Source organism: Musa acuminata, chromosome BXJ1-8, assembly GCF_036884655.1.
Source record: "Musa acuminata AAA Group cultivar baxijiao chromosome BXJ1-8, Cavendish_Baxijiao_AAA, whole genome shotgun sequence".
NCBI classification, from domain to species: Eukaryota; Viridiplantae; Streptophyta; class Magnoliopsida; order Zingiberales; family Musaceae; genus Musa; species Musa acuminata.
In genome coordinates, this window is record NC_088334.1 from 45,985,661 (window position 1) to 46,001,562 (window position 15,902).

At 37.6% G+C, this 15,902-nt stretch overlaps 1 protein-coding gene across 6 annotated transcripts; it reads right to left on the reverse strand.

Moving 5' to 3' along the window:
* Window positions 1–2,949: 2,949 nt before the first annotated feature.
* Window positions 2,950–10,875, reverse strand: LOC135588205 (phosphatidylinositol/phosphatidylcholine transfer protein SFH6-like). Of its 6 annotated transcripts, XM_065080196.1 has the most exons (16): window positions 10,339–10,873; window positions 9,879–9,948; window positions 9,721–9,788; window positions 9,313–9,631; window positions 9,084–9,183; window positions 8,302–8,568; window positions 8,046–8,123; window positions 7,877–7,978; window positions 7,746–7,795; window positions 7,539–7,638; window positions 7,328–7,426; window positions 7,120–7,233; window positions 6,232–6,397; window positions 4,687–5,060; window positions 4,058–4,132; window positions 2,950–3,762 (listed from the first exon to the last, which is right to left on the reverse strand). In XM_065080196.1, exons 3-16 carry the CDS (start codon window positions 9,725–9,727, stop codon window positions 3,700–3,702), a joined length of 1,914 nt encoding a protein of 637 aa, XP_064936268.1. In that variant the 5' UTR covers window positions 9,728–9,788; window positions 9,879–9,948; window positions 10,339–10,873; the 3' UTR covers window positions 2,950–3,699. The 6 variants fall into 6 exon arrangements, with proteins under 6 accessions (XP_064936268.1, XP_064936270.1, XP_064936269.1 ...); XM_065080198.1 differs by having other exon boundaries at window positions 9,313–9,616; window positions 9,879–10,873; XM_065080197.1 differs by having other exon boundaries at window positions 9,313–9,619; window positions 9,879–10,873.
* Window positions 10,876–15,902: the final 5,027 nt, after the last annotated feature.

Genomic DNA, 15,902 nt, shown 5'->3' on the forward strand with positions numbered 1-15,902 from the left:
AAGTTTCGTGAGAAACTTGGTACATAAAAGGTTCTTTTTAATTTTAAAACAAAACTACTACTTAAAGTTAAAATACATGTTCCAATTGCTTTCATATGTGAGCTTATCTTATTTCCTGATAAGATACTTTGCTCACTTTTCACTGGCTTCCTTAGGTTTTGCATACCCTGCAAAGAGTTTGCAATATGGATTGTTGATCTAGAGTCAATCCATGAGGTGTTAATATTAACATTGATCATATTAGATTCATAACATACATATGAGGTTGGTTTACCTTTCTTTTCAAGACACTGTTGAAATTTCGTGTATTCCTTTTTCATGTGTTTCTTTTTTTTACAAAAGAAACACCTTGCATCTTTCTTGATATCAGCTTGGGGTGGTATTTTACCTTTTCCCTATTGATGAGCTTTCTGATTGGCTTGATGTTTGTCAGTTTTGTTTTTCCCTCGAGTGGTTACTACCAATGCACTCTCACCCAATTCCATCATTAGCTTCTCTTTTTCTTGAACACACATGGTCATTAATTCATTGATTGACCATTTGTCTTTATTTGCATTGTATGAAATTTTAAAAGGGCTATATTGAGGTGGAAGGGTGTTCAGAATATAGTGCACCAGGAAGGATTCTGACATATTAACCTCAAGTTTCTTAAGTTGAACCGCAATATCTCGCATTTGCATTATGTGCTCACACACACCCTTTATGTTGGTGAGTCTAAGAGATGAAAATTTCATAATAAGGGTACTTGCTAGTGCCTTATCCGAAGTGACGAATTATTCATCAATAGCTTTTAGCAAGTCTCGGACATTTTCATGCTGATCAACAGAACCATGTATGCCAGCAGTCATCTTAGTTTTGATAAACATCACGCTGAGCCGATTGGATCGCTCACATCACTCATATAACGTGATCTCAATTGTAGTGATGGTATTAGTGACTATAGGTGGTTCGTCTTTTTTTATAGCATAATCGATATGCATCCACCCTAAATGGAGGAGAACCCTCTCCTTCCATATCTTATAGTTATCACCATTAAGTTCGGGAATATCACATCGAATATCAGAGAAATTAACAGACTAAATTACATGTTTTACCAATGTGAAACATACCAAAAATATGAATCTCATGACATAAAAATTGCCTGTGGGCTAAATTCTTAATTCAAATAGATTCATATAGTTTTTATGATAAAACTATCAAATTATATTCTAATTCGTAATCCATGTAGGTAAATTATGAAAATAATCTGATATTTTATCCTGATTAATTATATTAAATATAATAAAAAATCTTGTGGGATAACAATTATCATACGAAATATAATCAATCACAATATGATGTCTAATTAATACTTATTTTAATTTTATATATAATTTTAATTAATTAAAAATTAATTAAATAATTTTTCGAACAAAAAAGGGATTTTTGGATCGGGAAAGCTCAAGAGAAGCAGAGTTCGAGAGAAACAAACCCCGAACGGATTGGTAGATCAAGTAATCCATAGCTGGCAACACCCTGTTGACACTCCCCTCGCTCGAGTCCTAAAGGGCGACCCTTTAGAGAAGGAAACAGTGACGGGAGATCGAGAGAAGAAGAAGAGGAGGAATCCTTCGTTCGCGGCAATAAATCTCGTCGCCTCGTCGATCGCTCCAATGGTTCCTATGCGTTACACTCTGCTGGTGTTGTGTTTGCTTCTTTCTTCTGGGCTGCATCGCCGTTTCTTTCGGAAAGGAGAGGGGGTGTGAGACGTGATGGGGAAATCTTTAAAGTGCGAGTTTCCATTAAAGAGAGGATTATATTTGTTAACATAATCTCCATCCACATATATATATATATATATATATATATATATATATATATATATATATATATATATATATATAATATTTTCTTTCTTCCATTTCAATCTTTAGCAGATATGGTTAGCTAAAAGAGATGGATTAATATGGTTATATATATATATATATATATATATATATATATATATATATATATATAATATTTTCTTTCATCCATTTCAATCTTTCTTCCTTCTAAATTACATAGAATAAATCATTTGGTCAAATATAAGCTTAAATGTTTGAGATGTTAGAATGCTCCACTTTATTACTATCACCTAATTTTCTAATTTTTATCAAGTTAAATATTTAGTTAAATCGAGCACATATTTAGTTCAATCGACGGTCAAACTTAACATGATCCCTAATCGATCTAAATTATTAAATATATTGATGGAATCAATATAAAAAATATTTACTATCGTATTAATGTGTAGTATAATGTATGAGTTTACGACCTCTTCTAAATATTATTTCCTATAACTCGTATTGGGTTTACTAGTCAATTTATTTCTCCTAAAATCTCTAATCTATTGTCAAGTTAAATAAGATCAAGATGAAAGTCAACCTTATGGGGTCTAACCTATCAATTATATTGGTGGAGTCAATATAAAAATATATACACCATATATATATATATATATATATATTACGAGTTACCAATGGCAGGGAATTATCAATAGCAAGCTTCATTATCTTTTCCTCTCCTTTTAAGCTTGATGATCATAATTACCGGAGCAAGCATCGATTATACTCATTGGTTGGACCGATAGGTCAATTGATTAGATCATAAACGTAATAATTTTTTAAAAAATAATTAATTATATATTATATTATATTATAAATATAAAACATATGATAATATTATAATAATATTATTTTTCAAAATGGAGCAAATATGTCAAAGAAACGAGGGAACAAATATAATAGGATTTTAGTATTTTGAAGACTCAAATGACCAAAACTAGTAAAGAGGAAAAAAAGGCTTAGGTTTTGGAATCCTGAGGTGTTACTATATACACTTGACTTCCTTAAACTTAAAAAGTGTATTGGAAAACAAAAAAGAGTTTAGGTTTTCAGTTGAATTGTAGTTCCAACACACATTCAGGTATAGTAGAATTTACATGTATTTCTATCCAATGTAAAAAAATACATGTATTTTTTTATTGGACACACTTGTCCATTTAAGTTGCTCAAAAAACCCAAATCATGGATTGCATTGGCACCCACTACAAGACAAACTGATTTGGATCAACAAGAGATCTTCATGGCTTGAGCATATGACACTGAGCTTACAAAAAGAGAAGACTTGAACCTCATCAACAGACTTTGGATCAAATGCACTCATGGAAGATTGAATCTGTATCATGACACACAATGTGTAGGAAACACTGTTACATGTCACATGAAGCAAGAAGGTTATTCCTCCTATACAGAGATCAACACAGCTTGTCGGATGGCGGTGTCTACTTGTGCTACATCCAAAAGCTAACTTTAAAGAGCAAAAATCATATATGTTACTTTCAAAGTCACTAGACGAAGAAAGGGTGATGTGAGGATGCCAGGATCTGTGCCAGTATCTGCACCATTCCCATCGAGTACCGAAATAAGGCACACAACTTTTGGAACTCAATAATGGTAGTAAAAGAATAAACGAGGGATAGTTCTTTTTTTTTTAACTTTTCCCCCTTTCCGCTCCCTCTTGCCTCTGATCTCATGCTGCAAACAATCTGCTCGTAAAATTTTGTATGCAGCTTTCTTGCATCAGTCCAAGTAAAAGAAAATAGAACATGAAATATGGTAGGAAGCGTTCTTCGCTGCAAATTTATAGATATCTCATCCATGTACAGCTACCTCCACTTCAGGAATCAACAAAATTTCTTCGGCAAAGATTCATAAAGCCAAACTTATAGTGATTGGTTTCCTACCAAAGAGACGAGATCGGAACTGTAAGTTCACAGGTAACTTCAAATTTTAATCTAAAGAAATTTGAATGACCAAAATGATACATGTAGATATCTTGTTGCAATAAATACAAGAATCATTCCTGTACCGGCAAAAGGCAAAGGTGAACCACAGAGTAATGTTTATAGTACTGTGAATATACATGGAGAAAACAAGACTCAGCAATTTGTGAAAATGTCCAGTAAGTTTGCCAAACTGCTTAAATATCTTTTTTAGCACAAGATACACAAGTTATTTCCTAGAAAACAATTTACCTTAATATCGGAGTCTTTTAAAGCTTCTAATGTTGCTTCAATCTCCATTTGCTTCATCAAAGTTGCTTGCAGGACCTGAATGAAGAAAATGTGATTAAAGAAAGTGACAAGGATATAACATAACAAATCAAGATTGACAAGGAAAACATGCATAAGGAAAACACAGTTTTATCAGATGGTACAAAAGTCAGTGATCTGAGCCTGGATCGATGAGAACTTGATCGAGTCAGTTAGCAGCTTTATAGCTCATATATCTCTGAGATTAAGATAGTGTATGTGCATTAAAAAGAAACAACAAGACAGATTACGAGAAGACAATAGAGAAAAACGTCAAAAATAGGCGACAAGGGTGACAAATCAGCTAATGAACCCAGTAGTCATTTAATAGATCAAAGTTCTCATGTGATATGACATAATATCAAGCATCACCATGGATTCGATGTGAGCTTTCAACTTGCGCTAGTACGTGATCTAGAGCACTGGGAGTACCTAGTGACTTCATGAATCAACAAATCCATAAAATTAAAGCCCTCATTCAAAATGCTTAGACTGATGTGTGTAACCAAAATATATCTGACTGAATCACTATAGATTATATGTGGTCATCTCACATGAGATAAAAGACTTACTTTATTTGTCTTGTGAATATCAAACTCGACACACTTTATCCTGTCCATTGAATCAAGGATCATGTGCTCTTTTTCTCGAGGAATCTCTGCAGGCTTGTTGCTGAGCTCATTTAACATCAGCTCAAGCTTTTGAAGACGTTCCATGCAAGAAGTGACACAATCTTCCTTGAGAGCTTCCGTAGTTGAATTTTTATTGCATGCCAAGTCCAAGGCATTTGATAGATGAACATTCAACCTCCTATCCTGTCTAGACCATAAGATACGAAAGAAGGACAGCATTTTTATGAGAAATGCAACCAATGTTCTTGCAAAAGAGTCCAACTTTCCTTCTGTATCATCCTTGATGTTGTTGTGCTTACCAGCAATAGAGTTACCTGAAACCATCAAGGTAAAACAAATTTTGACTGATCAAACTATTACAAAGAAACAGGACTATGTTGACAAAAGGGACAATTAATATAAAGTTATAACTAAACCTTGGCAGAGGAGCAGCAAAGTTATATCTTTAATATGAGACAAAACTCTTAAAATTGTAGTTTGAGAGAACTAGAAGAACAAGAGAATTGTATTCCCTTTTAGCAGCTTGAATGCCAAGAGAGACCATGTAAACATGACAGAATGGAACTGTTTAGAGAGATCTTGGACTCTTCCTAGATATGTTGTGGTTAAACTATTCTTTTCTCGCCGATAGAACCTGGACAATTACAACTTCAACTTGCCCAAACTTCTGTTAGTAAAATCCAGAGATGAACCACTTTTTTCCTGTGAACTTAGCCTTGAGCTTATGAATAAGAAATACATAAGCTACAGCCTACAGGAATTATGAAGAATGGGAAAAAAATATTGAGATCTTACTGCCTGTATAAATCTTTTATTTCAGGAGAATTTGCCTTAGATATTAAAGGATGAGAAATTGATTTAGATGAGACAATAAATGACCACCAAACACTACGTGAATTGATGGAATCAGATAAAATCTATTATTAGGTCATACAAAAAAGGAGCTATTGTAGCAAAACTTTAGATGTTGTCTCCGATACATCACCAATTTAATTTACCATGCAGTTCAAAAGTATAAGAAATCTATTGTGGGTACCAAAACAAAATTGCAACCTATCAAAGAAATACAAAAGGATTTCTTGACATTTCGGAAAAACAAATAATTGCAATCTTGATTCAGGCCATTGAGAGACAGAGCACATCAAAGTCATCATTGTTCTGTTTATTACCAGCAACAGGCTAGCCAATTGACTATCGTATTATTCCAACTTAAGCACTCTTATTTCCATAATGATGTCTGCAATATTAGCTTCTATTTCACAGAAAACTCAGATGAATATCTCCACAAGTGTCAAGAATTTTTGAATTATCAACTAGAACATATCCCGAGGATTAGAAGAAAATAGCTCTAAAGGCACAACTTATCAGGATCTTTGCAGTAATCTAAGTGATCATCTGACGAAAAGGGTAATCGAAGGATTTACAGGGATAAATCATCACAACTAATTAAAGAATAATGCAGTAGAGAAGATTAAAAGTCAATACCAAAGGAATGTGGGGCAGCAGTTGCAGAGGTGTAGTCAAGATCTTTTAATTCTTTGGATGCCTTCACAGCAAAACCAGATCCTCTTCTACCAATATCTACAACTTTATCAACAGTTGCAGAATGGTCATCACAGCTCTGATAAGGTGTAATGTCTGCTTCTCTGACCTGCCAATCCAACGATCGAAAAATGAGATGCAAAAAGTGTGTTTAGTAAGGGATTTGCACTATACAGTCATATTGTTGTTATTAGAACTCAGCCATTAAGAGACAATATTCTAAAGGAATTATGAAGTTCCTAAATCTGCAATGTTCAGGACAGGTAGACTGATTTAAGCCAGTGAAATATAAAACCTATAATAAGCATAGACTTTAAACTTTCAATGCAGATCAGATTTTTTTTTCTTTTTTTTTCTTGCTTTTATTCCCTTTTAGATGTGGAAGTTGGTAGACAAAATTGTAGGCACTTTCTTGTATTTGCAACAGCTCAATTATCCGTTGATCAGATCTTCCAAGGAGGAGCTTTGTTCTCTTTGTTTCTAATTGTTGGATGGATTGATAAGGAATTGATATAGCAATCTGAAGAAGTTAAAAGTCTCAATCTTTGAGCATAGATGACTTCTTCATAGGCCTATTCATCATTAATTAATAATACCATCTTCTGATACACCTGCTTGCAGATTCTGTTTTCCCTATTATGCAATTAAATTAGGCTGATAGTGCTTGGAACCATACAATCATGAGCATCGTCAAAGCATAACCTTGTATACTCAACATAAACTATGCAAAAAAGGAAAAATTAAAGTATGATGTATGATATTCATGTACTCCTTCGCTGAACATGAACAAAGATACTGTATCACAGGATTATCGGCATGCTTTGAGCTCACTTCTTTATAAATTGGAGACAGACAAGCATTATCAGCAGTCATTGGTATTACAGGAGAACAAAGATCATCAGCATCAGAAACTGATTCAGCTGCAGAAGTTTGACTAGTCCTTCGCTGCCATTAAAATAAGCACAGCAAATCTGAATATGAGAAAAAGATTATCTGTAAAATCAACTAGGGATACAGGTTTAAGATTTTAAAAACTTGCCTTTGATGAGTGTAGTCTTACACAAGAATGGCCTATTTTTTCTCCATCAGATGTATGTCTGTTTTCCCTCGCAGATGTTGCGTCAATGCCTTGTACAAACTACAGGTGAAAATGACAATACTAACTAGGTTGATAAAGACAGCCATTGACCATGGTTTGAGTAAAATTTACTGGATACTACCACTTCTCCAATTAGATATGAGATATATACCTTCAAAATAACTGGGTCATTCCATGGTCCTCTGTTAGATCTAAGACATCCTCTCTCATAATAGCATGTACATGAACCACCGAGGAATTCTGGCAATTGGCTGAATGTGCATATACATATGCATATTATTAATATGATGAATGAATAGTCACAAAGTAGCAAAAGGAGATTCATGATGCTATATGCCAGAGACATAAACACACAAACCTTGAGTCAATTGCCTCAAGAAGTCTACTCTGATATTTGGTTCCAAGAACCTGCACAAAAGTTCTATACATCATCCATAGAACCAAGAAACCAAGAATCACTGTATTTCTTCTATGGACGCTTTATCTTACATGTATCTTTGAAGTAGTTTTGGGATCAAGAAATCCTTTCACAGTATTCCAGAGAAGCTTAAAACCATGGCCAGCATTAACAACAAACATTTGATGTAGTGTCTGTACAAATAAGAAGTTAGAACACCAACATGCACTAACAGCCACATGAGAAGCATCTTAAACGTACCTCAGGATAATAATCACCATCAATTTTCTGCATATTGAGCAAAAGGTCCCTTGCTGTCTTGCTGAAATTCTTCAAGCCCTGTATTCATGATGTCAAACTTCGATACATGCTACTGACAGTTTGAAATAAATGATCAAACCCAGGATATAGCAGGGCAAAATCCAGCAATTGTTGATTATAAATTTTATACAATGTGTTTCTATGTGCATCATAATATGTTAATACAATATAAATAGGAGAGAAACAAGCAAAATACCACGCCTTGTACATCCAATATCGTGGTGGAGGAACCAATGTGTTTTTTGGCAGCAATAGAGCATGCAGGAAATTTCTCATTCAGGGCTCTCTCAAATTCTTGTACATGGTACTTCAAATAGCGCTCTACTGTAGTTACGTGCATAAGCTTATTTGGCTCAGCTTTCCCCAGTCTCTCAATGTAGACAGGCCTTCCCTCCTTGTCAACTCCATGATATCCTTGGGGATAATAGCGCAGAACTTCCTCCAGCTCTTCAAATTCAAAGTCCTACAATCAATGAATTAGAGCACTGTGGCATGTCAGATAACATCATTTAACAATGAATTTGGTTATATAAATAATAATATTCTCAGATATATGACCATGAATACTGCTGAAACAGACATTTGCACTTCATTGATAACTGCTAAATGCCGTACACCACTATAGATTAATGTGGACTACATGGATTGCAGAATACTGCAAGGGTAACCTTCAAGGCCGCTGATGATTTATGACAGTGCTCAACGATACATAAATTGAGGTAGATACTGAGCATCCCGTTTTTAGTTACTCTTTATGCATGTTCAATTTCTCAATCCAGGGGTGCTAAAACCAAAATCAGCCCCATATGTCACCAATCACAAGAAGTTCAAGTAACATATTTTTCTTCCATACATGCTTTCAGACAAAAACTAAAGTGCCACCATTTCTTGATTATTCAAGACACATCAGGCCACCTGATTCTCGATGTTACTTTTGTGCATGCTAAATTGCTACATAAAATTTAACAATGACTTTACCTCCAGAATTGTGTCCGTTCCAAATTCTTTTCTCCATTGAAGCATCTCAGCCCACATGTGGGTTGCCTTCTCAAAGTCAAATTTTCCAGCCTTGAGGAACCTGATCGAAGAAAAAAGTTTAGCAAACCCCAACTTAACCTAAGCATAAGACTTAAGTAATGAAATCTGGCCCAGTAGATGCTTGAGGTATTGGATTAAAAGGACCAGAAAATTTTTAAATCATTCTAACCTAAGCAATGTGTGATAGTCATCATGTTTATTAGGCAACAAGTCCTTGGCAATGAGTTGTTGCCGGAAGGAAGAGACAGCTTGCTCCTCTTCAGCATCTCTAACATCCTCGAATGGAACGGAAGGAACCCTGAAATCAACTCTCCTTCTCCCTCGTTTCTTCAAAGAGTGTGTAAATCTACTCGAAGCATTCAACGCTTTTTTCTTGAGAGATCCGATTCTCGTTTTCCTTCTCTCGTCCTCAGAGTTCTCCACATCAGATCTCCTTTCTTTTCTCTCCTCATAACTGTACGACCCTTCAAGGCCTTCTGCATGGTAGACTGCTAGTTGTAGTATTTCGGATGTAAGAAAAAGAACAATGAATTCAAAGTGTTCATTTCAGAGCCAACTATACAAGTATACCAACTACCTGACATTTCCTTCCGAGGCACAAGACCTTTTGCTAGGACCTCAAGATTCAAAAGAGACGAGCAGCCACTAGAACAAGGAACAAGAAACAAGGTTAATCCATGAACCCATTTACATTCTCTGAATCCAAAAGATTGAGAAAGGAAAGGATAAATATACCTGAACGAGGGATTCCAGAATGCAGCAGCACAGATGCATAGAACTCAGAGAAAGATGGAGATCTCAACAACTGATAAAGACCAAAGAGAAAATCTTTATAATCAAACTGTCTTTCTGAATCATCTTTTCCAGATGACATCAAGTTGCCTTTTTTTAAAGCATCCACTTTTCAGCTTAACAGTATAAACCATCTTACGAGGGTGAATTCTAAATCTAATATGTACCAATAAAAACAAGGGAGATAACTGACAACTCTAAGTTTGCAGAACTAAATAAAGAAACGTAATTGTTACAAAAATAGGACTCGAAGGACCTGCATTGGTTCAATTGCTTTTAATTGATGGAAAGAGGCTTCGCCTCGATTCTACTAAAGGTTCGACCTTTTATTGAATCCCGTCGATAAAATCTCCTCTACGAGATGAAACCGCCCTTTAAAGATCCATTATTGAACACCCCTCACCTGAAACCGTTTCGAAAAGCTTCTCACAAAGATCGGAACAAACAGCCCGTCCGTCCGAACCAAGAAGCGCACTCCAATACCCAGTCTTGCAAGCCCCAACAAGGCGAACGCGATCGAACAATCAGAATCCAAACGCCAAGAAAAAAAGAAGGGAACCGAACCCGCGCCTGAGATCACCAAACCGACGAGGGCAACGCGAGACCTCTACCCCGTCCAACACCTCAGCCAGCAGCGATCTGAGCGCCGAGGCCGGGACGAGAGAAGGAAAGAGAGATCGGTTTGGGAAACCGTGAGGAACTCTCTATCTCAGAGAAATGACGAAGAATTCGGATCCCTTCTCCTCCTCCTCCTCCTCTCCTCTCCGCCTACTTTGCCCTGGAGAATGGGTTTCGTCCGCCGTGGTCTTCTTTTCTTGCTTTGGAGAGGGAAAGAGAGAGCGGAGGATTCGAGGAAGCGGGTAAAAGTCGAGAGCTCGCTGGCTGTCGTCTTGCTGTTGCCGCTCCTCTCTCTCTCTTTCACGCTTTCTTCACGCTCCTTCCACATCTCCTTCCTTCGCTATTTATTCATCCCCTTCTCTTCTTTTGCTTACATGTATAAATAAATAAATATATATATATATATAGAAAATGATTTTACATTTACTTTTTTAATTTTATACAAACAACAATGTAAATTCATATTAATACATCAATTCTACTAATTTCTTAAGCAAATGCTACCTAAATTGACACATAATGTGATTGATTGATTTAGGTTGCTTTTTTTGCTTGGGTTGGCATAACCAAGTAAGATTTAGGGGCTTTTAAAAGTCAAAATTCATGTGGATAAAAAAAAGCAAATATAAATATATTTTTACAACTTAACAATTAATTTAATAGTAGGTGGATGAAAGATACTATCCAATCCATATGTATATGGTTTACGTTATCAATTATAATATTTTTGACGTCTTCAACAAAATATTAAAAGTAAAATTATTTTTTTAAATAAATAACATAACAATAATCAAATAAAAATATTTATATTAATTATGTTATTTTAAAAAGACTATAAATAATAGCACGAAGGAACTTCATCGATTATGATAAATAAAAATTATCCTTTCCAAAATATGAAAAAGGAACATTTCTCTAAAAAAAAGATTTTTCCAAAATTATCTCATAAATAAAACTTCCATGAAAAAGCAAATTTAAAATAAAAATAGCCTCCATTTAATGATGTTCGTCATGCTAATTGACATGGTTGGTCTAACCATGTTGACCATATCTACTTCGATTGATTATTATACGTGTATAATATAACATTATATATATATATTATATACAATAGACACGTAGGATTCTATGTTGACTATGACATTACGACTATCGCATGATTATTTCGGAGACGTCGGACGTCACGTGATTTGAGAGATTCCATGGTGTACGGTTACGAATACGGTTGTCAATCCTACGAGATATATATATATATATATATATATATATATATATATATATATATATATATATATATATATATATATATATACCTCTTGCTTCGGAGGCCAACATCCCGCCTACGTGTCGCGACGTCGGGACCCACTGTTGGATGGACGTGGAGCAAAAGTAAACGCGAGGAATCGACAGAGACAGGATCGTGCTTTGAGATGCTTGATTGGCGTCTCTATGATTCGTGCGAACCTGATGCGGAACGCCCTGTGGATGACACATGGAACAGATCACACCTCCATATCTAATTGTCACCCATGCAGTAATCTCAATTATTCCAAACTAAACAAAAAATAAATGATTCTTTATTATTATCAACTAATTTTGAATCCATTTAAAACATAATTTGAACGAGTATATGTAGTAGCATAAGACATCAAAATGTGTGGGTCCAACTGCTGCATCAAGCACTGGCTTGAGCTCAGAAACGATCCAATCGGCACACAATTAATGCACGCACACCAACTTGTTGGTCTCAGTACTTGCACTGACAAGGACACATCCAGTACGTCGCTGCTGGTGCCCAAAGGACACAGAGAGCGAGCATCGTGTTATAGAGATCAAAGAAATGTTACTGATGACACAGTTGGGAGAGAAAGGGAGAGGGGAAGACATTACAGGGACCACTGGTCCATGGGGGGGGTGGTGGAGGGATGGGGGAATGATACCAATGATGGAAGGGATTGAATGATGAATCGGGTTGGTGGATTTCTCGTTTGCTGGTGAGTTTCGATGTGTTCCTGACAGAGGAAGGAGGAGGAGGAGGAGGCGTGGGTTTGCCCTGCTGACGCGGTCAGGTCGTCGGTGTGGGGGGTGATTCTGACAGCGACTGTAGCAGTTTTGGTCGATCGACGGAGAGTGTCGGCATGTAACGGAGAGTTGTTGACGGCGGGCCGACAAAGGACGAGCAGGAAGCGATGTATCAGTTTAATTTTCCCTTTTTTTCTTCTGATAATTATTTTCTTGTGGTCTCTGACGAGTCTTCTTGTCAAGTCATTGGCGTCGAGACAACAAAGAAGAAAATGAAAGTGAAAGATTAATAATTGAAGGACAAAAACCAAGTTTTTTTTTTTCTTCCAACATTTTAATCCAGTTTTGTTGTTCTATATTAGCCACTTGGGACTATGAATGATGAACAGATTTTGGTAATACAATTTGACAGAAGAATAATTCAAGATTGAGTTAATAATGCTGTTTTCTATATGATCGACTCAATCTTAATTTTTTATATGAATTTTACTAGATTGAGTCAAAAATCACCTCTTAGGAGGTTAAATTAAGTGAAGTTTGAGTAAGAAACTTTGGAAAAAAACTGGACTTAATCTTGATCATTTTTCAATAAAAAATTTGTCAACTTCAAAGCCTCCTAAAAAATGAATAAAATTAGATGTGATTTCATAATGTTTGGATATTATTTGGAAAGGGAAAGTATAATGTTTTCTGGAAAAAAATCTAACACACTGAGGTCAGATCTAAGAAGGCTTAGATGCCTGATATTGATGTGAATGATCAACCAAAGTTTATCTACTGAAAGGCCTCCTAACAAAAACTGAATAAAGCTGGATGTAATTTCATACTGTTTTGACATTATTTGGAGAAAAGAAGAAAATATTTTGATGGGAAAATACATAGCACACACACAGGTCAAATCTAAGAAGGCTTAGATGCCTGACACTGATGTGAATGATCAAAGAAAGCACTCTACTCTTGATGAAGAGATGTCAAATGCATCTGTCTACTTGAATGAGAAATGGAAAAAGAGAGATGTGGCTCTCAAGAATATTAGGATGAGATTGTGGGACTCTCCCACCAAATTAAAATGATTAGCGCCTTTCATCAGTTGCTTTCCTCAGCAATGGCTTATTTTATGGGTACAAAACTCAAGCACTGCCCAATTTATACATCCATGATTCTTCCATCCATTGTGAAACCAGAGAGGAGAATGTGGAATTTAGCAGTCATTAATAACTTGCTTTTGTGGTACAAAACTCTGTTAATGGGGGAATTCCAAACAAAACTGTCATGTCCGCTGTCCACAATTCTTCCATCCACAGTGAAACCCCAGATGAGAGATCAGAAAGATGGGTCTCTTGTTCCATCAAAAGGTGATCCCTGTCACAATCCAAATGGGTCTCTTGTTCCATCAAAAGGAGATCCCTGTGGGAGACTGGGGAAGGGGCAGTGAAAAGGAACAGAGGTTGCAGCAGAAGGTACAAAGGGTGCTGTAAAAAGCAGGGGCAAGTGCTCATATGTAGGCAGTGTAGGGAATATGGTCTCAAGCCTCTATCTATGAATCAATGAATCCCATCCTTCTACAAAGTAAAAAGAAACTATTCTTGCTTAAACTTGTGTCGACAAGGTTGGTAGCTTGTCAAGGCACAGAGCCAGCACCCATTGTAACGGACAAACTTCTAAACAAGATGTTGGAGGTAATGCTTATGTCTGTCCGTTGTCTTTTGGCATGTTCATGCCTTGTAAAGAATGTAAAGGGGCGGCCGAAGGCTTAATAGTCCCATTTTAGTTGGGTTGGTGGCCTCTTTAGGCTTGTAAATAAAGGTTGTGTCATGTGGACACGTTCGAGAGCTTTTCGGTCTGTAATGGACCATTTTACCCTTTGTTGTACAACTATTCAGAGCTTGTAAAGTCTATTTGTAATTTGCATTGTCTATGAAGTGTTTTTCGGACATGTTTGCTTGTGGATCCCGATTGAGGCGTTCTCTTTAACCCGTTCTCTCTTTTGTTGGTCCTAAGGGACAATGGGAGGCTTCGGGGAGGCTGACCTTTGCGGACGGACGCGCGAGGGTGCCGCACGCCTTAGGCAAAACCAGCTAAGGTCGTGACATTGTGGTATCAGAGCGGGACAAGCACTCAAAGAAACACTTGACATGCAAACGTGGGGGACCTAGCGGGGCTGCGTTGAGGGCAGTCAGCACACGCACGACCGTTTGAGGGAAAACGGGCATGGAGATGTAGGGAAAAGAGTCGCTCAGAGGAGCGGGCATCTGAGATTGGCATTCAGAGGAATGGCCAACCCTTCGCGCAAGAGGCACCACGAGAACAGGCAAGCTTGGAAGAATTTGGAGCGCACAAAGGTTGGGGTGGCTGAGTTTGAGCTACGGCTCAACGTTGACAACTTTACTTGATGGTGCTCAAGGCAAGCGAGGCGCTTGGCAAAGGATGAGACCATGCAAAGTGGAATGAGTTGCTCAGCGACCGAAAGAGTTGTGCAAAGCTCACAGAGGTGAGGGGAATTGCTAACTCGAAGAATTCGGTACTCATGCATGGGCTTGTATGCGGACGATGGATTGTTCGTGGCCATCCCAAGGCAGTCGAGACTCGGCGCCATGGAGCATTGAAACTTTCTCTTCGACATGCGAAGGATACGTCCGGAGGAGGCTGAAGTGTGCAACGAGTTCAGCATGTTGCTAGGCCTTGAGGGGTGCAGCGGTGGCTGTATTGACGTGGAGGCGCAATCTAGTAAGTGCGTTTGCAAGAGGCAGAACAATGCACAGTTTGTTCAGCAGATCGGAGTAGTCCAAGGGGATGGTGGTCTCCGAAACGAAGAGAGATGTTGCTCCAACGGGACAGTTATCCAGGAGGGATAAGTCTCAGCTCTTCAGAGGGAGAATCATGTGAGACGGACTTCACATGTTGAGGAGGAGTACCTCACAAACAACAACTCCACGAAGCTCGATGGACTGAGCAAGCGGCGAGGAGTCGTCGCATGATCTCGCTTGAGAGAATGCATTGGTGGATGCATTGCGAGATCAAGTGGGGGAGCGACCCAAAGCAACTCAAATGGAGGCACACTTGGAGTCGATATGGAGATCGGACTCAAGGGAGGGCTGACCCGTGGAATGGTGGGCGCGAGGGCCACCATCGACTCAATGCAGAAACGAGGAGCGGAGCAACTTGGGTGTAACTTGGCGAAGTACCCAAGCCGCATGAAGGGAGCCAGCATAGAAGTTGGAACATGGAGCAGAGGCACAGCGCTTTCCCTAGACAGAGGTCAAGGACATGAACTCTTGCAGAGGCAGGAGTAGAATCATGCTGTTCCCTGGGTCCTTCATTCTGACA

Excerpts from the sequence above, each read along its gene's own strand:
- LOC135588205 (XM_065080196.1), bottom strand. Across the intron at positions 7,979-8,045 it reads ATGGTGATTATTATCCTGAG|ACACTACATCAAATGTTTGT; the intron begins GTACGTTTAAGA and ends TTATTTGTACAG. Across the intron at positions 7,427-7,538 it reads ATGACCCAGTTATTTTGAAG|TTTGTACAAGGCATTGACGC; the intron begins GTATATATCTCA and ends TTTCACCTGTAG.